The sequence below is a fragment of the Puma concolor genome, chromosome A1 (genome assembly GCF_028749965.1).
Source record: "Puma concolor isolate L17-30 chromosome A1, mPumCon1.1.hap2, whole genome shotgun sequence".
Taxonomy (NCBI): domain Eukaryota; kingdom Metazoa; phylum Chordata; class Mammalia; order Carnivora; family Felidae; genus Puma; species Puma concolor.
In genome coordinates, this window is record NC_141667.1 from 71,897,887 (window position 1) to 71,918,840 (window position 20,954).

Consider the following 20,954-nt stretch of genomic DNA (forward strand, 5'->3'; position numbering starts at 1 on the left):
GGAAGTGAGAAACTAGTGTATTTCTCTCCCTCCCTCTCTGTCTCAGGTAACATTACTGGAGACAGCTTTATTTCCTCCATGGTTCTAGCCCTGGACAGATCCCCTGCAGCTCCAGCTTGTATTGGATGGCCATAGCCCATGGATTCCAGTAACACTGACCCATCCTTTTGTCCTTCCCTCCTTGGGTACATGTTCTTCCTGCTGTTGCAAAATCTCTGGCTTATACTAGCCTCTCCAGTTTTTCTTCTCAGCCTCTGCTTCACCAGAATAACCAATTTCCTTAATGAAATTCCCTTCGTGTAATTTTAATAAATACTTATAGTGGTTTCTGTTTTCCTGTTTGACCCTAATGCATCTTTCTTTCTGCATCATTCCATGTTTCTTACATGAGACCCCCTTTAAGAGAGTAGAACCAATAATTATTTCCTCTCAGAGGATCTTGTAATGGTGGCGATCAAAGCACAAAGCAGAGAATTGCACATAATGTAAGATTTAAGTTATTCTTGACCCTTCCTAAAATTATCACTACCTGTACTTCTGCTCTGGATCTAGACAAGCCATAGCTAGAGAGATAGAGACAGCTAGCTATGTGACAGTTAAAAACAATGAAGCTACAAGGCCATGGTGAGTCCCCAAAATAGGATGATGGACTAGCTGCTTAATTCTCAAGAGACAGTTTGTATACATGCTCCTAGAAAGACAAAATTTAAATGTTTTCTCAGTGCTATAATCTATAATGTCCATTCATAGAGGAAAATTTGAAGAAAAATATTTGACTAAGAAGTTGTGAACTAGTTATCTGAGTTATTGGTTATTAGTCACTAGTTAATTTAAGTTACATCTTAGATGGTTTTGACTGATAATTTAAAAATAACATGCTATCATGTCCACTTCTATTTTTTCATTTTCAAAAATCTTGGTCATGCTTTTTTTTATTGATATGAGAGGGCATAAGTGACTCAGAGTACATATTATTAAAGTAAACCATAATTTGATATTAAAGCTATACCTTAGGTGTACACTGGCTATTTTATTTTAAATTCATCTCGGTTGAAGCCTTTTACTCATAGATGGACAAAATAGGTTGAGAGAGTAGCATTACAGATGGATAGTTCTTTGTATCAGAGTGTGATACTTTAACATATAAGGCAAAGTTATAAAATTTTTGCAGCTTACTTTGGAAAAACTTGTATTTTCTATTTAATGATAATGTAATTTCATGATCTATATTATTTAATTACCATTTTTTTTAAAGTTTATTTATTTATTTTGAGACAGAGTGTGTGTGTGAATGGGGCAGGTACAGAAGGAGGTACAGAGGTACAGAGGGAGAGAGAATCTCAAGCAGTCTCCGCACTTCGAGTGCAGAGCCTGGTGCGGGGCTCGAACCCATGAACCGTGAAATCATGACCTGAGCCAAAATGAAGAGTCGGAAGCCACCGACTGAGCCATCCAGGAGTCCCATGATTACCGTTTCTTACTGATAACCGATATACTGCCTGTAGCATAGATATTAACTTTGATTTTAGATCATTCACTTTTAGCTCTTGAGTGCCATTAGCAGAGTGAGGAACTAAAGTTTACCAATTTCAAATTTAAATATATTTTAACCAAATGCTGTTGCTTCTCAAAATGGTTATTATAGAACAAAGGTAAAACAATTGAAATCTGATTTAGTGTTTGGAGAGTTCCTGACTTGGATTTTGAGTACACATCTTTACATGCCCTTTAAAAAGTTTGAGTCTTCTAAGATTTTTCTCATGTGGAAAGTGTTCATTCTTTCATTATCATAGGTGATTGGGGCACTTGGATAGTACCATGAACAATTAAATCAAGTACATTGCCAGAAATGAAGACTGTGGAAGAAATAGCATTTTTTCCCAACTTACGTCTTGATTTCTTTTCGGATGGATTCAGTGACTCCTTTCTCGCTAGTAGTGGTGATCCAATTGATTAATTGTAAGTTTGTTAGTATCAGATATGTCTTCCAACTAGAAGGAATATTTGGGGTTTTATTTGGGTACTGTAAGGGGGCGTGTAGAAAGAAGTATGACATATATGTTTTGGAATGTTTCTTCTCATAAAAATGGCTTTGAGATTGAGAGGAGAGAATGCTGCTGATGGATGCCTAGGTGAGCTGTTTTCTTCCTTGGTGACTCAGGGTGCTCCAGACTTACAGGGCAAACCTCAGAGAGAAGCTGCATGTACCTATTGACAGAGGCCCCATGCTGTTCCACCATGTGTGTTAGGAAGTCTTTTTCTGGTGGCATGGAAGGCCGAACACTGGTCGGTGGCCCCGCTGGTGGTTATTCTGGACACCAGCGTTTTTTTAGTTCACACTCCCTGAAACAGTACCTGGTCACAGAATAGGAAGAATCATTTCTGAAATTAAGATTTAAGCACTTTTCCCTCTGAGCTGTGGCTTTAGGCTGAGGCCCAGAAATGAGAGTGTAAGGCTATGAGATTTTCGATGTGAAGGTGAGTCCCAGTTGCATATTCTAAATTGGGAAGAAAGAAAAAAACAGACATTTTATTTTACAGAGTAGGTACAACATTTCGGTAACATTTCTGGAATGCCAAAAAAATAGATATGTCAGAATACTTTTTTAAGTTAAAGAGCATTAATGGCATCCTTTTGTTTTTCAGCTGCATACATTTAAAAATAAAGACTGGAATGATAAGACTTTTGCCTGAGTAGCATATGATCAAGAGGTCAACGTACAGGTCGCTTGGCTTGGATATGACAAGCTTTTGTCCTGGGCTAAGTTTCATTTATTTTCCTACTTTAAAAAATTAGGTCATGAAACTTTTATTTGGAAGGTACCTCCCAAACTTCTGACACACTGAAGTGTGGTGTATGATGCCAGTCACTGAGATAGGTTCCAAATTCCATGGACTGTCTTTTATTTTTATAATAGATCTCGGACCTTGTTGCAAAGAAATGAAGGACAAGTACCCAACCAGTCCAGTTAGATGAAATAATCTCTCCTTGTTTGCATTCACATTTGACTTAATTTGCCCTTAGTTTATTTAAGCTTTGATTTTTTTTTTCCTATGTGAGTGAAACAGTGTGAACATTTTATTTTTTTAATTGAGGAGAAGTTCTGTTTCTTAGCTCCTGCTGGGTAAAAAAGTGACAGGGCTGCTTAGTGCTGCTAACTTTAAGTGCTGTTTGTAGTTTGTTATGAGCTCCAGAAATCTTATGTGGAGAAAAGAAAGGGATCTAGTGGAAAGAAAAGTCCTAGAAAAAAGTCAATTAGAGACTGCTGCCTGCCAGAGTACAAGATGAGGAGCAGAGCATCCATTCTGAATTGGTACACCAAGACGCAGAAATCCAATTAACAAATTCACATTTCTGCAGCAGAAGACAGTGATTACAATTTTGGTGAATTCTTCAGAATTCCTGCCACACACATCAAAATGCTGACAATTTACAGAGGCTTGAAAAAAAGAAAAACTGTTCTTCACTTTAAAAACAAATATATGTAAATAGAGAACTGATTGTGCTTCTTGTTCTAAATGACCTTTAATTGTGTGGAATGAGATTTTTTTTTATTATTTAATACTTACATCTTAGTGAACTTTATGTTCACTAATGTTCAAAAATATCACTTTTTTTTTAAATTTTTTTTTTTAACGTTTATTTATTTTTGGGACAGAGAGAGACAGAGCATGAACGGGGGAGGGGCAGAGAGAGAGGGAGACACAGAATCGGAAACAGGCTCCAGGCTCCGAGCCATCAGCCCAGAGCCTGACGCAGGGCTCGAACTCACGGACCGCGAGATCGTGACCTGGCTGAAGTCGGACGCTTAACCGACTGCGCCACCCAGGCGCCCCAAAAATATCACTTTTAAAAACACGTAGCTTCAGAGCCTTAGATCCTGCATTTGATAGAGTTAGAGGGACAGATACCTGATTTCTGGAAATGTAAATAAATGAAAATATCTTTAAAGTTTTGACCCTAATTTCAGATTTACTCAGTCAGCAAGAGCATTTAATGAATTGAGTTTGATGCACCTAATACCGTGTAAGGCACTGGTGACATGAAGGTGAATAGCCATGGCCCTGACCTATAGTAGCTTGCCTTTGACTCTAGTGGGAGGAACACTTACTAGACCAAACTGTAGAGCAGCGTGTTGAAGGCCCTGGTGGGAGAATGACCACCATCAGTGGGTGTACGTAGGGCAGTCTCTGACTCTGACAGTGGGCATCCCAGATGATTTTACAGAGGATGTGCCCTGGAGCTGTGAAGGCTGAATTATGCTTTGATGGGAAATGAAGCCAGCCTGTCACTGCCCCAAGGTGGCTCAGGATACTATTGCTGTTAATGCATTTAAAAATTTTTTTAGAATCAGATTAGCCGACTATGTATTATATTCTATTACTATGCTTATGTATGCTTGGATATTAATTTAATCAATCAATTAATTTTTTTTTTCCCCTCACTGTTAATTGTACCCTACTATCATTGTATCCGGCTAACCCAACGAATTTAATCAATTGTAAGTGCCATTTGTGTGCTGATGACTTCCACATTTTCTTGACATCTTTTCTTGGCCATCTAATGGACATCTCAGACATAGCATATTCAAAATCAAACTCTTTTCCTATCCGCTACCAAACCATCTTAGTTAATTGGAGCAATACCTTCCAGGAGCTCAAATCAAAAACCTTAGAATCATCCTTGATTCTTCTTTTTCTCTCATGCTCCATAATCCATTTGTCAAAAAATTCTGTTGATTCTTCTTTCAAATATATCCAGAATCTGATATTCATACCACCTCTAGCTGCTATCACTGTGGACCAAGTCAGATATTGATTGACTACATTAATTCAGTATAGTCTCTCTCTGCTTCTACCTTTGCTTCTCTTACAGACTCACGCAGAAGCTAGAAGATCATTTAAAAATGTAAGTTAGATCATGTCATACTCCTACACAAAACCCTCCAGTGGCTTCCCAAATTCCTCAGAGCAAAAGCTAAAATCCTTACCTTGTCCTACAAGGTTTCATACAGTCTGCCTGTCTTCACTCACCTCTTTGGCTATGTCTCCTGTTAGTTTTCTTTCTGTTCATTCTGCTGCAATACCTCTGGCTCCCCATTCCAAAATGCTCCTCCTGTTCCCATCCCAGGGTCTTCGCACTAAGTCTGGGCCCAGACATCAACATGTTTTGTGTGCTTCCTCGCCTCCTTCAAATCTGTGCTCAATGATCATCTTTTCAATGAGATCATCTTTGACTGCCTATTTAAAATCATACCCCATCTCATCCCTTCCCTCCACTGTTTTCCATCTGCCTTGCCTTGTTTTATTTTTTTTCTATAGTACTTTTTTTTATATAGGACTTTTAACATACTATATAATTTACTTATTTATTTTTCTCCTCACTTTTTTCCAGGTAGGAATATTAGCACCCTATGGACAGGGTTTTTTTGTCTGCTGTGTTCACTTTTGTATTTTTAGCAACTAGAATAGTGTCTGGTCCATGATAGGTGCCCAATAAATAGTTATTGATCATATGAATAATATCTTATGCATTCTTTTTTTTTAAATTTTTTAATGTTTATTTTTGAGAGAGAGAGAGAGAGAGAGCGAGCATGAGCAGGGGAGGAGCAGAAAGAGAGGGAGACACAGAATCTGAAGCAGGCTCCAGGCTCCAAGCTGTCAGCACAGAGCCCAACACGGGGATTGAACGCATAAACGGTGAGATCATGACCTGAGCCGAGGTTGGACGCTTAACCGACTGAGCCACCCAGGTGCCCCTCTTCTGCATTCTTTATTTGACTGATGGAAGAGGCTGAGCTTTATGAATTAGTTTTACACTTTCAGGATTTAAACCTCAATAGCTCTGTATTAGAGAAGTGGTTCCCAATTTAGGCTGCAGTCAGCTGGGTATCTTTTTCAGAAATACTAATGACTGGCCTTACCTCAAGTCAGTGAATCAGAATGCCTAAGGATGGGGCCTCGTTATCAGTATTTTTTTTTAGAAGTTCCCCATGTGATCCTAATGTGCAGCCAAGTTAGAGTCAGGTGTTGAGGAGACATTTAAGTAAGTATGCGCAAATGAATGAAAATTCACAACTATCCAGATATGGACCAGCTCAAGCATTAAGACTGGATGGCGAGTGTTTGGGGTGAAAGATTGTTCCTGAGCAGAAGAGCCTGGGAAGGGTTGGTTGAGTAGGAGGGGAGGTGGAGGGGAAGTGAAAGAGTTGGGAAAGACAAAGAGGGGTCTCCCAGGTACTTGTAGCAGGAAGGGAAGGTTGGACCCTGGTCCCTTGGCAGCTGCTGCCAATTGATGGTTCCTGTCTAAAGGGCATAGTTAATATTGGAGACTGTCTGGTTAATAATTTGTGTTAGGCAAGTAGATTGTATTTCCAATACTCACTAATTTTTACTCTCTCTAAAGTAATTGAGAAGGTTTTGTGGAGAAGTTGAGGTAGGAACTAGGCAGTTGAATAAGTGGCAGGGAGAGAAGAAGACACACTTCCAAGTTATCTGCATAAAAAGAGTGAAGTGAGAGCAATTTTAAAGTAATGAGCACAGCTCTTTGAGTACATTGAGACTAGCCTCTCAAAATTTGGGGAAAGAGATTTCAGCTGGCTTAACAGATTTCAGAAAATGGCAGTAATAGTGAAGGGCTTTGATAGGCAAGTTCTGGGGTTCTTTTTTGCAGTTGAAATATTTTTGTTTCCTAAAAGTTTCAGAGAAGGTGAGAGATATGGTCAGAGTTATTTAAGGAAGATTAATCTGGCTGGTGATGTGCCAATAAGGAGTTAGAAGGTACAGCTCTGAGACACAGTGCAGTAAAGTGTGCTAGAAAGCAAAACAGGATGTGAATAAAATGGCAAAAAATGTCAGGTCTAGTAGGAGAATGGCAGAGTGAAACAGACCTTGGATTTGGAAATAATGCAAAGAAACAGCAGCCCAGTGTGATTAAGAAGGCAGTGGATGGAAGGAATACATAAAGTGTCAGAGAATTAACATAGTAGCTACTGTGTATGTGACAGCATTCAATACCCTGAAAGTCCTGTTTTCGTGGTTAGATTTAGAAATTTTTATTGTCTATGCCAGGATCTCAGGCTGTTTAAACGCTTTCAGTTACATCCTGAGGTTCTTGGTTCTGTGAGGTGCTGGGAAGGTTTCACCTGATTGCCTAAATGTAGCTTATCTAGCTTTTATTACCATTTCTATACTTGAGTGCAAGCCTTAACCAAGCTGAGATTCAGAGCTAGTTGATGAGCAGAAGGGATGCCGCTCATTCTCTCTTGTCCAACCAAATCCTCTAAATGTAGATATCAGACCCTGTCAAGATGTAGAAGCCATCCTATGCTCAGGGACAGAAATTCCCTCTCTGCCCCTTTCCTTCCCATTCCCAGCAGTCTTAATTTTTCCCCTCCCCCCGCTTTTTTTCCTGTTTTTCCCATGCAAGACCTGTGCTACAACTCCTTTCCTTTATTTCTTGTGTCTCCCTCCCTGTCGCTAATAGGAGACTCTTCCCCAGAGAAACTGTCTTTCTCTGATCCTTCTGTCTCCCTGTGCCTCTGCTCTCTCTCATGACCTCCATCTTGGCAGATGAGTATGTGGTGCTGATCTGCAGCCCCAGTAACCCTGATATCACAAGGCAGCCTGTCTTAACCTTTGACTTTGCTCCCTAAAGATTATGACTGATTGCTTTGAAACCCAGTCCCAATAAAACCAACATCTGCAGGGCTGGTAAGAAGTAATTTAGGACTGGTTGGCCTTTGAACATATTAAACTATGCAGAAGTCTTTATTCTTTTTAAAAATTATTACCTCCAACTGGCTTCATCTGAATTATCCTTGTTAGCCTGAATTGATGGAACATCCCTGCTGCCGCTGCCAAGGTCCCGTGAGTCCTCTTATGTTGGTTCATCCACCATAGTCAATTTGCACAATTGAGGATTTTGTTTAATTTTTTACTTTTCCAGAGTCTTACGAGAACTTGGAAGCCATTTGAGGTCTTTTTATAAACCTTCAAGACTGTTTCCTAGGTAACATTTTAGTGTCTCATTTTATACTTAAGTACATACATGGCCATACCAATCATTGACTAATTTTAGTCTTTAACCTAAATTAGTTACAAGTAATATTTTTTCTCAATAAAAGCAAAATTAAACTGAAAGTTGATTACCTGTAGTCTACATTCTGACTTGAGCTTCTCTTAAAATACCTTACTACATGTTTAAGAATTGGAGTGACGTGTTTAGAAGATCTTGGTTGTAAACTTTGTTTATTCAGATCCTCAGTGATTTGTATAACCCAGCTACCAGTGAATTTATAAGGAAAGTAAGTTTAATTAAAATGCCCATTTCCTAAATGTAATTGTTTGTTTTATACTATGAAGGATTATTTTAGGTAGCTTTTTATGAAACACTTGAGGGCACTATTATGAAATTCCCATAGCAAGGGAAGGAATGTGATAAATTTGACAGAGCTGTTTGTGGAGTTTTCAATAAAAAGTCCTCAGTACGTGTCTTGTAATAATGCTGGTTTCCAGGAATTAGCCTTCTGAAACTGCCTTTGGATACTGTTGTATCTCATGCTGAACTGGCCAAAATAGTCATAGGGAAGACCACATGAGCATAGTCAATGACTGTCAGCTCATAATAAAATGAGCCTTAATTGGATCCGAGAGTAAAATGCTCTTTTCAAGATCTCAGAATGCTACATGTGATAGCCAAAGTAAACTTGTTTCCCCATGTATGAGTTTGAGCTCCATTGTAAGAGTAAGAAATGTTCCATTTATGGACAATAAACAGGGAGGCATCAGCCACAGGTGGGCCATTGTCATCATTTGACCTGCCCTGCAGTGAGGAATGGTCCTGGATGCAGGATTTCTAAAAGCTAAAGAATCAACCAACTAAAATTAGAGGTTTTATTACACAGAGATAGTTTTTGGAATTGTTACTTCTTACTATTCCATTAATTTTAGAAGATATCTTTGGATTTTCTTAAGTCTATAAAATAATTTAGATTTGCTAACATCTCTCTCCCTGTTATCTGTTCCTTAATAAGTTATTCAAACCTGTTTGGTCCTCAGTTATGTTTCGTAATGTGAGGGGACTGAACTGCACAAACAGCTTTAAATTTTCTTCTTTACACAACTTTATTACAGCCTCCTTCTATGTCCTGGTTAATGAAGTGATTTTTCTTTTGTATCTTGGCCAAATGTACCTAACATACATAGTTCACCTTTTTAACCATTTTTAAGCGTACACTTTTGTGGTACCAAGTACATTCACACTGTTCTGTTATGATAAAGGTAATTTACAGCGAAGGAACCTAAGAGATATGTAAGAATTCACATAGAAACTTTGTCTCGGAAGCTGTGGTAAACTCCAAAATATACATGTGTAGGAAATATTTATGTGACTGGGTAAAAATTTTATGAATTTGTGTCTTCCTAGGGACTATAATAAAGAATAATTGGAAATAAAGTGATGCTGTATATGTATTATACATGGCTATATTTAATAGTTCACATATGCATACGGTTACACATAGGAAAATTCATCCTTAACACTCAGGTTTAATAGTCATGCTTCAAAGTATTTTCTAGCATCTCTATGGGTCCATTTTGTGTATTTCTGATTTTTCTGTGGTACAGACATGTCAGGACATAAGCCCAGCAAGCCATCCAGCACCTGCAATTCAAAGAGGCTATTTGTTTCTTTATGCATTTCCAGAACAGTATATACTTAACAGTAGTACAGACTTTCGGGTGTTCACACCTAAAGGAACTAGGAAAAGAAAAAAGTTCGAAGGTAGTAGAAAGAAGGAAATAATAAAGATTAGAGCAGAGATAAATGGAATACAGAGTAAAAAAAAAAACAACAAAAGAAAATGTCAATGAAACCAACATCTGGTTCATTGAAAAGATAATCACAATCGATGAACTTTTAGTCAGACTCATCAAGAAAAAAAGAGAGGCCTCAAATAATATCAGAAATGAAGAAGGAGAAATAACAACTGTCACTATAGAAACATAAAGGAATATAAGAGAATATTATATATAAAAAAACTATATGCCAACAGATATATAACCTAGAAGAAATGGATACATTTCTGGAAACATACAATCCAAAACTGAATCAGGAAGAAGTAGAAAATTTGAATAGACCAATTACTAGTAATGAAGTTGAATCAATAATCAAAAAACTCCCAACAAATAAAAGTCCAGGATCAGGTGGCTTCATAGGTAAATTCTACCAAACATTTAAAGAAGAGATCTTACCATTTGTGACAACACGGATGGAACTAGAGGGTATAGTGCTGGGTGAAATTAGTCAGAGAAAGACAAATACCATCTGATATCACTTATATGTAGAATCTAAAAACCAAAACAAATGAACAAACAAACAAAAACAAACTCTTAAATGCAGAGAACAAACAAGTAGTTGCCAAAGGGAAATTGGGCATGTGTTGCGGGGTGGCGATAGTTGAAATAGATAAAGGAGATTAAGAGGTGCAAACTTCTAGATGTAAAATAAATAAGTCATGGAGATGAAAAGTCCGGGAATATAGTCAAAAATAACATAGTGTGGTGACAGATGGTGACTATACTTTTGTCGTGAACCTTGCGTAAAGAATTGTCGAATCAGTATGTCGTACACCTAAAACGAATGTAGTATTGTATGTTAATTATAATTCAGTTTAAATATATAAAAACATATCCTGTAAAGAAAACTAACTATATGGGGCGCCTGGGTGGCGCAGTCGGTTAAGCGTCCGACTTCAGCCAGGTCACGATCTCGCGGTCCGTGAGTTCGAGCCCCGCGTCGGGCTCTGGGCTGATGGCTCAGAGCCTGGAGCCTGTTTCCGATTCTGTGTCTCCCTCTCTTTCTGCCCCTCCCCCGTTCATGCTCTGTTTCTCTCTGTCCCAAAAATAAATAAAAAACGTTGAAAAAAAATTAAAAAAAAAGAAAACTAACTATAAAAATAATGTGGTTTAAGAAAATGGTTATTTTTTATATAGGAAATACAAGTATAGGATACATTACTAAGAGGAGCTTTAATAATAAGAGTATCAAATGTAACAGTGACTAATCCTTGATATGTACAAGTTCATCTTTGCTTAACTGAGAACAAGAGAACTTGACCAAAGAAACAATTAGCTACTTTTTTTAGTCCCTGTACAAATTCTTGTGAAAAATAAAAGATTTGTGAAAGTAAAAAGACAGGTCCTTACACTATTAAGATATTTATAGGAAATGTGACTGTTTACAAAATACAAATTGAGGGGGCACCTGGGTGGCTCAGTCGGTTGAGTGTCTGACCAGCTCAGGTCATGATCTCGTGGTTCATGAGTTATGGGGCTCACTGCTGTTGGTCTTTCAACCAGAGCTCAGTTCGCATCCTCTGTACTCCCCTCTTTCTTCCTTCCCTTACTTGCACTCTCTCTCCCAAAAAAATAAACAAAAAATTTAAAGAAATACAAATTGAGTAAAACCCAGGGGATATGCAAACATTTTCATGAAGCAATTCTAATAAATTCATCTTTCCGTGAGTGAGGATTGGTTTGAAAAATTTAACAAGACCTCCCCTCACTACAGTATGGAGCTAACAGGAGTGGCCAATTCGAGTTGCCTATTTTCCCAGGAAGTACTTTCTTGGCCTTTGAAGATACACCTAGATGAGAAGGCTGAATGGACCACGCATCTCCTTCTGTGCCTTTGTGAGCATATACATCTAAAGGAGGGAAGTGGGCCTCAGTGTTTAAGGTGGTTAAAGATATTACCCTTGTCTTAAGAGAAACTTGGCTTCTTTTCAAAGATAGAGAACCCTGAAGCTGTTCTGTATTAATTTTCTATTGCTACATAACAAATTAACACCAATTTAGAACCTAAAACAATGTACATTTCCAAGGGTCAGGAGTCTAGACACTCCAATGTGGCTTTTTTTTCCAGTGTTTCACAAGGCCATAATCAAGGTCTCAACTGGGGATGCATTTCTTCCTAGAACTTAGATCCTCTTACAAGCTCATGTAGTTGTTGGCAGAATTCAATTCCCTATAGTTGTAGTAATGAGGTCCCCATCATCTTGCTGGCCTTCATGCAGGGATTTCTCTCAGTTCCTATAGGCTTCTTGCAGTTCCTCTCACAATATGGCTGAGTAATGACTGCTTCAAGACCAGCAGGAGAATGACTCTGACCTCTAGACCATTAGTGTAGACTCTGACTAGGTCAGCCCCATCCAGGATATGGTCTTTTTTGATTAATTCAGTGTCAACTGGTCAGGCATCTTAATTACTGATGCAAAATCCCTTCAGCTTCACCTTATAAGGAAGATACCCCCATTATATTCACAGATCCTATTCACACACAGGGTCAGAATTATACCAGGGCCTAGATCATTGGGTTATTTTAGCATTCTGCCTACCATACTTGTTTATTTTCTCACTGTGTTTCTCAGGGTCAGGAGGTAGGGGCAAGATCTTTGCTCTCAGCTGCTTTCAGATTATCAATCTTCTACCCTCATGAAAAATAATAACAATAAATATAATTAATAAAACACTGAGACTTTGAAACCTGTGCCATTTGGTATTTGTTGTCTCCCATTTTACTGCCATCTTTTATACTCCTGGTGTCTCCTGCTCCTTCATAGAGATATTGGATGCCAAAGATTTCGGCACTTGACTCACAGCCTTCCATTTTGTTCCATGCCCAACTGTTACTCTGAATGACTTCAGTTTCTGTGCCCATCACATAGAGATATGTCAGAAAGAAAACATAATAAGGAACATATGTATTAGCCCTTTGATTCCTTATTAGAATTTTAGTAATATCAGAAAGACTATAAAAACTTTGGGGATGCCTGCATGGCTCAGTCACTTGAGCGTCTGACTTTTGATTTCAACTCAGGTGATGGTTCAAGCACCATATCAGGCTCTGCACGAACAGCATGGAGCCTACTTGGGATTGTTTCTCCTTCTTCCTCTGCTCCTCCCCCATCTTAAAAATTAATAAACATTTTTTTTAACTTAAAAAAACATACTTTGCTGTTTATTTTGTATTTTATGTATTTGTTTTTTGTTCCTGTAGATACTTCGAAAAGTTTTGATCATTGTTGTTTTATTTAATGCCAGTCTGCCTTATATATAAGGGGTAAAGGATAAGGATCAGGAGTCACATTTGAGGCAGAATGTTAGAGCCTGAGCAGCTCATCTCTGGGCCCTGGGCTTGGTATTGATTCTCGTCATCAGAGAGAGGAAGGCGAAACAGGGAGGCTGCCCTGATTCTGACTGGTGAGCTATCTGGAGCTACTGAAGTGGTTAGAACAGTCTGTTTTATTTTAACAAAGTGAGTGCATTCCCTGTGTACTTTGGTTGCCAAGTACCGATCATATTCTGTTGTTGGTAAGGCTCTGAGACCATGGTAACTTGAGTAGGAACTTTGTTAGAACCCATTCCTCCCTCCCTCCCTCTCTCTTTCTTTTTCTTCTTTCTTTCTTTCTTTCTTTCTTTCTTTCTTTCTTTCTTTCTTTCTTTCTTTCTTTCTTTCTTTCTTTCTTTCTTTCTTTCTTTCTTTCTTTCTTTCTTTCTTTCTTTCTTTCTAAATGTTTATTTATTTCAAGAGAAAGGGCAGTGAGGGGCAGAGAGAATGGGAGAGAGAGAATTCCAAGCAGGTTCCGCTCTGCCAGCTCAGAGCCCGATGCAGGGCTCAAACCCACGAACTGTGAGATCATGACCAGAGCCAAAATCAAGAGTCAGATGCTTAACCAGCCGAGCTGCCCAGGTGCCCCTGAATCCATTTCTTCTTTCCTGGTTCTGCCTCCATTCTGGAGTGTTGTCCTGAGTCTCACTTTGGATTGGTGGCTTTGATTATCTGACCCTATAAGCTGATTATAGAGACATTTCCTAAATCTTTTTATGAATCTTCAGAATGCAGCCCTTAGTGTGCAGAAGCTTGCTGTCTCAATTAGAAAGAATGTACCTACTGTTGTGGACATTTTCATATTTCCTCTCAGCTATCTATGTTTCTTTTCTCAGTTCTGCAGCATATATCAGGGAGCAGTGAGTAGTTGCTCTGTGTGAACCTTCTCTGTGTCACTACTTCCTTTGTGAGCTGAGGTGGAAAAGAGGGTTTGAGTGCTGCCTAGTGGACTCAGTTCTGTAGAGCTGCTCTGCCCAGCATTGTAGCCACTAGCCACATACATATATGAAAAGTAAATGTAAATTAAACAAAATTAAATAAGATAAAAATTCAGGTCCTCCCTCACATTGGTGACATTTTAAGTGCTCAGTAGCTGCATGTGACTATGGTTACCATATTGGGCAGCAACGATATAGAATATCTCCATCATCAGAAAGTTCTCTGGGACCATGCTGTTTTAGAGCATTTCTTTCCCTGTAGCCTGACAACAGTGGAGATTCCAGTGTCTTACGTTGTCTTGGGATTGAAGCTCAGTGAACCTTTGGGTGGAACTTGACTGTCTCATTCCTCTGAGGTCTTTGGGTTGGGTTACACCTGCAGGTCAGCTTCCTGCAGGACTAACCTGATCCCTTTACGGAAGGATTTGAGGGTAAGCATAGAGAAGACTGGCCAGTTCTGGGAAAGCTCCCTCACAGTGCTAGAAATGCCCTATAGTCATTTTCTACTGCTGACATAAAAATTACTGCACACTGAATAGCATAAAATAGCACAAATGTACTATCCCATAGCTGCATAAGTCAGAAGTACAACATGGGTCTCACCAGGCTAAAATCAAGGTGTTGGCTGGATTGTGTTCCTTCTAGCAGCTTAAGGGGATGGATGATCTGTTTTCTTGCTCCTTCAGGTTTTTGATGGAATTCAGTTAAGGTTGTAGATCTGAAGTCCCTATTTCTTACTGGCTTTCAGCTCAGGGCTGTTCCAGTTTCTAGAGGATGCCCACAATCCTTAGCTCCTAGTTCTCTTTCTCCATACTCAAAGCCAGTAAAGGCATGTTGAATCCCTTTCACAATTCTAATGTCTCCTACACCACCTTCCATTACATCTCTCTGACTTTAGCTGGGAAAGGTGGTCTGCATATAAAGGCTCATGTAATTAGATTGGGCCTACCCTGTTAATCCAGGATAATCTCTCCATCTCAGAATCCATAACTTTAATCACATCTGCAAAGTCTCATTTGCCAGGTAAGTAACATATTAGGGCTTAGACATATTTGGAAGGGGTGCTACTTGGTTTATCACTTGCATCCAGAATAATTCTTTACGTGTTATTAAGCAAAAATACCTTATTTGATTTGTAGCTTATTTGAAGAGGATGATTTCCATCTTTGTTTAAATGATATTATTAATTTTCTTTGGAGACTAAACATCAGGGGAAGACAAGAAACCTCAGGAAAGGAGGAGAGAAAAGGGAGAAATGGGGAAGGTGACACCTGGAGAAAAATCTTTACTTAAACAGCATTTTATATTGCTTTCCACTTGGTAAAACACACTACACGTAATAGTTCTATTTGGAGTTTATTGATAAAATATCACCAGAGTATCTCCGAATTAACCACTTACTCATATCTCATCTTTTAAAAAGTGAAAAAACCTATACAAAAGTGGTGTTATAATCCTGAAGATAAATATCTGAAATTGAACAATGTTAGAATAATCTTACTAAACTGTAGGTACTTAATGTGATATTTTTAACAGCTTTCCCACGTATTATGTTGCTATTTTTGATTCTTATGAAATGTCAATACAATCTATTTGATTTTAATATTTATTGCCATTCATATATATATATATATTGCCATTCATGTATATATATATATATATACTTCTCCATTCATTTCTAATTTAGTACATAAAATATTATATGAATGAGTTTAACTTGATTAGACTGTTATCTATTTTCAGTATCATACAGTGTGATACTCTACTTTGTAATAAACTATATAAATTTTGAGAATGAATGTAGCATTCATCTTTCTCATCTTTCACTTTTTTTTTTTTATCTCATTAGCTACGAAATCTTTCCAGCTTGGACCTACGTCATATCACTGAACTGGATAATGAAACCGTGATGGAAATTGTCAAGAGGTGCAAAAATCTTAGCTCTCTCAATCTCTGCCTGAACTGGATCATAAATGACAGGTAACCATTGTAATATCTTGAAAACAGTTTTCCAGAGGGAAACATGTGTTCTACTGACCAAATACTAATTATCATTATAACAAGGCATGACAATTTTAAGGAAAATTTAATGTAGCCATGCCTTTTGAAATAGATATGTTTAAGATTTGAAAACCATCTAGACGTATACTTTTAATCCATCCACTGCTTATATTTACAACAAGGTTTTATGCATTTTGATTCAAATGTTTGCCTAAACAGTTATAACAGCAGTCTATTGAATTTTTCTTTGTCACCCATCCAGGATATATTGTTTGTTACTTTAATATTTTTGCAACTTTTGTGCTTGATTTACTGTTCACTTATCAAGGAGAATGATTCTAAGAAATGATTTCAAATATTATGCATTCAGGTCCTTTCTCAAGGATGACATTTTGTTCTCTGCATCAATATAATTAGTTTTAAAAATGGAAGTCACGTGATGGACAGTTTAATACATAGTGTCAAAATGTATAAAATGGGTAGTTTTCTTCTTGTAAGCAATGATAAACCCATTTTTCTTTGAACTATTGCATGAAAGAAAATTAGATGGAGGAGCCCCTGAGAGTAGACTTCTTTATAATGAAATCAAATGTGGAGTAGGACTATTCTGCTGCTAATGATTAATGTAGGTAGGTTCTGAAATACAGACAAGAGACAAGATGTTGGTCCAGTAACTTTGAGGGATAAATTTTGTTTTTGTTTTTTTTAAAGATAAGCCACCAAAAATATTTTGCTTTCAGAATAGAAAGTACTATTTCAGTTAAAATTAGTACCTATTTAAATTTAAATACTTTTACATAAATAGGATTTATTAAGTTTGCGTCAGATAATGTTTTAAATCAAAATACTTTTCCCCTCCTCTTTTAATTTTGTACTTAAAATTAAAGTTACATGGACTCCATTTTCCCCCATTATGGTAAGTTCTAGTGACAGTTTTGTAACTTAACCCGCATTATCCTTACAGTTATGTGATAGCCTTTGACTTGACTCTTTCTTAGTAAAATTTTTCTTGAAAAATTTTCTAATCCAGATCACATGGTCATCATTTATAAAAGGTATTTATTGTTTTTGAGTAATAGTTTCCATATAGGGTATATTGAAATCTACAGAAAATTGATAAAAATGTTTTTTAAAAAATTCTTCTTTATAATCAACATTCTTCTACAGTCAATTTTATGACATCTTAAAATAATCTTTTAAGTGTTTCTCATAACATCTAATAAGATAAAGTGCATAAGGAAACATCCTGTGATGTTTTGCCTTAGTTTAATATTGAGAGAAACTACTTAGTAATACAAAGAATTAAAAGGAAAAAACTGGGGTGCCTGGGTGGCGCAGTCGGTTGGGCGTCCGACTTCAGCCAGGTCACGATCTCGCGGTCCGTGAGTTCGAGCCCCGCGTCAGGCTCTGGGCTGATGGCTCAGAGCCTGGAGCCTGTTTCCGATTCTGTGTCTCCCTCTCTCTCTGCCCCTCCCCCGTTCATGCTCTGTCTCTCTCTGTCCCAAAAATAAATAAACGTTGAAAAAAAAAATTTAAAAATAAAATAAAATAAAAGGAAAAAACTGTTTCTTCAACAAAATGATTATGAAAATGATTTCCTTTTATTCCACAACAATTTTCTGTGTAGCTGACATATGTGGAAGAATCAGTAATTAAATACAGAGGTAAATAAGAAGCAGCCCAATTAGAAAGGTTGTCTTCTAAGTAAACATTTTGCTTAGGTTTATATCATTTAAATAAAGGTATTTAGGGATTTCTAATCTTCTGGCTTTTCAAATGCTTATTTAGTCCTAACTGGATATTTACAAATGAGAACCCCTCACTTTGTCTTTCCTTTCCTTTGTTAGGCTCCATCTTTTCAAAGCTCTTGCTATTTCAATAATTTTTTTTCCTACTTAACTGTAATGGTTATTTGGTATTTGATCCTAAATATATGCACTGTAGAGATTTATTTGCAAGGAATGAAAGTGTATTTTTATGTTTTTAATGGAAAAGTTTGGATTAATTGAGAAAACATGCATTTTAATGAGGCTGAGCGGTAGAGTTTTAAAAATCAGACTCTTTTAGGTTTTAATTACACTACTTGCACTTATCCTGTGTACTGTAATAGAAGTTTCAAACATTAAAACCCACTTTGCAGTATCATCTAAATTACTCATCTCATTGTTCTTACCATACTCTATCACTAAGCTAAGTAATATTCGTAATTATATTGGTATAAATCTAGGACTTCTCGTCAGACTTAATTATAATTTCAGCACTTAGCCAAGATGGGTTAGTAACCTTTCATATAGAGGGCAGTGGAATGCACTAATGCATTTAGCCTATCAATTAGCGTCTGTTTTACATTTGTTCATTATTATTATCCTCTAGTAAATCAGGAAGCATTTATTAACCCCCTACTAAATACTTGGTACTGTGTCTCTGACTGTAGGGCACTGAGTCCCTCGTGCTCTCAAAGGTTGCTCTCTTTAGGTGACATAAGACTTAATGAGTGAGATAGATAATAGTGAGCCTTGTAAGGAGAGAAGGGAGGAAAGTAACCTTTACTACCCAGGTAATTGATAGGCACTTTATACATGTTCTCTTTTAATTCTTTCAGATCTTTTGTTTAGTGGAAGGTCATACTATTCCTATTAAATTTAGACCTTTGTATGATTTTTCTTTAGCTTTTCCAGCAGATGTATTTTTCCATCATTGCTGCATTAAAAACTGGGTGAGGACAAATGAAAAAAAGCACATGGTGGCTAATGAGTCAATTTTCCATTTCATAGTTGGGATTCACACACAACTGACATTAATATGTAAATTTCTTAATTTTTAAAAGGACTCTCATTATTTTCTTTTCTAATAAAAGTATAATAGAAACTTTAGATGTTGTTTTATATGTAGTACATCTGAAAAGGATCTATGTTTAATGCTTCTAGCCTTAAGAAAGGAATCCTTACATGAAGATAAACTTTGATATTCAGAACTTTACACATAAGATTTATCTTGAACTTAAAAATTCTTATCTGTAAGCTTTCTTTTGAAGTTCAAAAACTTAAAATATGTAGTAATTGAAGGTCTTTATTGTTATGCTCTTGGTATCTTTTAGCATTTTTTGGTTCTTCTATCGATGTGTGTGACTAAGACATGCTGTTCTTTATCTTTGTTTTTCTAAAAGAACTTTTTGTGTTTAGAGAGTTAAACAGCATGATATTTTCTTGTATTCAGAAGGATGGTCTAGTAGTCATTTGACATTTACCATTGCTTTTGAATACAAATAAAATCCAAGTGGTTTATGAAAAGAGGACACTATTTCTATCAGTGACTTAAATTAAACGTCTGGTTGTTATATCTACCCTACTCTCTCTGACTCTAAGTTTAGTGAAATGTTTATTTGTATTTGATATAAATCTTTTGTTATTTCACATCCAATTTGGTCTTCTTCGTTTTTGTATGTTTGGCGCAGAGTCTAAAAGCAGCATGCTTTGGATATAACAAACTGATATGTAAAAAACTGAACGGTTCTGAGCATCTTTAGTGATAGCTTATAATGGCTCTTTTGTTCCTTTTTGCCAAGAAGAATTAAATGAAATCTACTTGATTTTAATAGATCTTTACAAAAACTATTTAAAATTTTTAAATTGGTTATTAAAGACGTAATAAATCTCCCATTTTCAGTTTTTAACATTAGTCTTGAAAAAAGTTCAATCGCATGATATGTATACCCATTATCAAATATATGATCCACTCATTAACAGTTGACCATGCTTGCTAATGAATTAGGATAACAATATAAGAGAAATGAAAATTTCTCTAGCATCTATCAGCTAAAGTCACAAAACATAGTAAATACCAGGTTGGTTGTTAAAGTAAGTTATGTTGCCAACCAGTCGAACTTGCCTAGCTAGCGATTTATGTTTTGAATTTGCAGTTAAAAAAATTGAATGTATTAAATTTGTTGAACATTAGTAACTGAGAACACTTTCTTTAAGGAGTTAATTGTGCTGTGTGAATCTGCTATTCATGTAAAGGAGTTAATTGTGCTGTGTGAATCTTCTATTCATGTCTATTCTATCAGTGGACATTCTAAAATTTGGAGAATTTTAAATCTTAGACTATTGTGACCGATTTCTTTCAAACATAAAATAGCATCTATAATATGTTAACATTTCACTTTATATGTCCTAGTGTTTAAAATAGTAATTATGGATAGTTGCTCTTTAAATGACACTTTTAAATAAGTTGAAGCTGCAAACTGGTGGTCTACAGCTGAGTCCAGTCCATAAAGCTGCTTTGTTTGGCCTATAAAATATTTAAAAAGTTGAACTAGTTGCCAACACCTTAAAAATTGGAATAGTTCACATAAAAATTATGAAGTTGGGCTCTCTGTTGGAAATTTGCAGATCTAGCAACATTGGACTCAGTCTTTCTGGGAAGACAAATAGGGTATTCTCTCTGGCGATTCTCCAGTCCTCCACCATTCCTACCAGGCGTGGTACTTTTGTACTTTTTTTTGTATTATCTGTCTATCCCCAGTCTACAAGCTGAAAATCAAGAATGTAGAGGTTTTTAAAGGGTATTTCTTATTTCAAAACAAATCGTTCTTTTTAAGTCCAGTCTGATAAACTATATTAACAGACAATAGAGAGTTAATTGGTCTACTTAAATTAGTTCTTCATTATTTTAGGCATCAGAGCTTTGGCCAAAGGGTAGAAGTTACAGCAAGAGACAGAATTCAGCTTAAAATTAGCTAAACACTTTAATTTCATCCACTGCCATCCAAAATGGACACTTCCACTCAGTGTTCAAACAAGAGTGTTCTAAAAAAAGTTTCCTGAATTACAAAGAGAGCTGAG

At 36.8% G+C, this 20,954-nt stretch overlaps 1 protein-coding gene across 4 annotated transcripts in view; it reads left to right on the forward strand.

Moving 5' to 3' along the window:
• The window catches only part of FBXL17 (F-box and leucine rich repeat protein 17), a 497,785-nt gene that overhangs the window by 162,042 nt on the left and 314,789 nt on the right, over window positions 1-20,954 (forward strand). For all 4 annotated transcript variants that reach the window (XM_086686184.1, XM_086686253.1, XM_086686111.1 and 1 more), the window contains one exon: window positions 15,959-16,089. In XM_086686184.1, coding sequence (XP_086542310.1) covers window positions 15,959-16,089 — 131 coding nt within the window. The remainder of the gene's footprint in view (window positions 1-15,958; window positions 16,090-20,954) is intronic.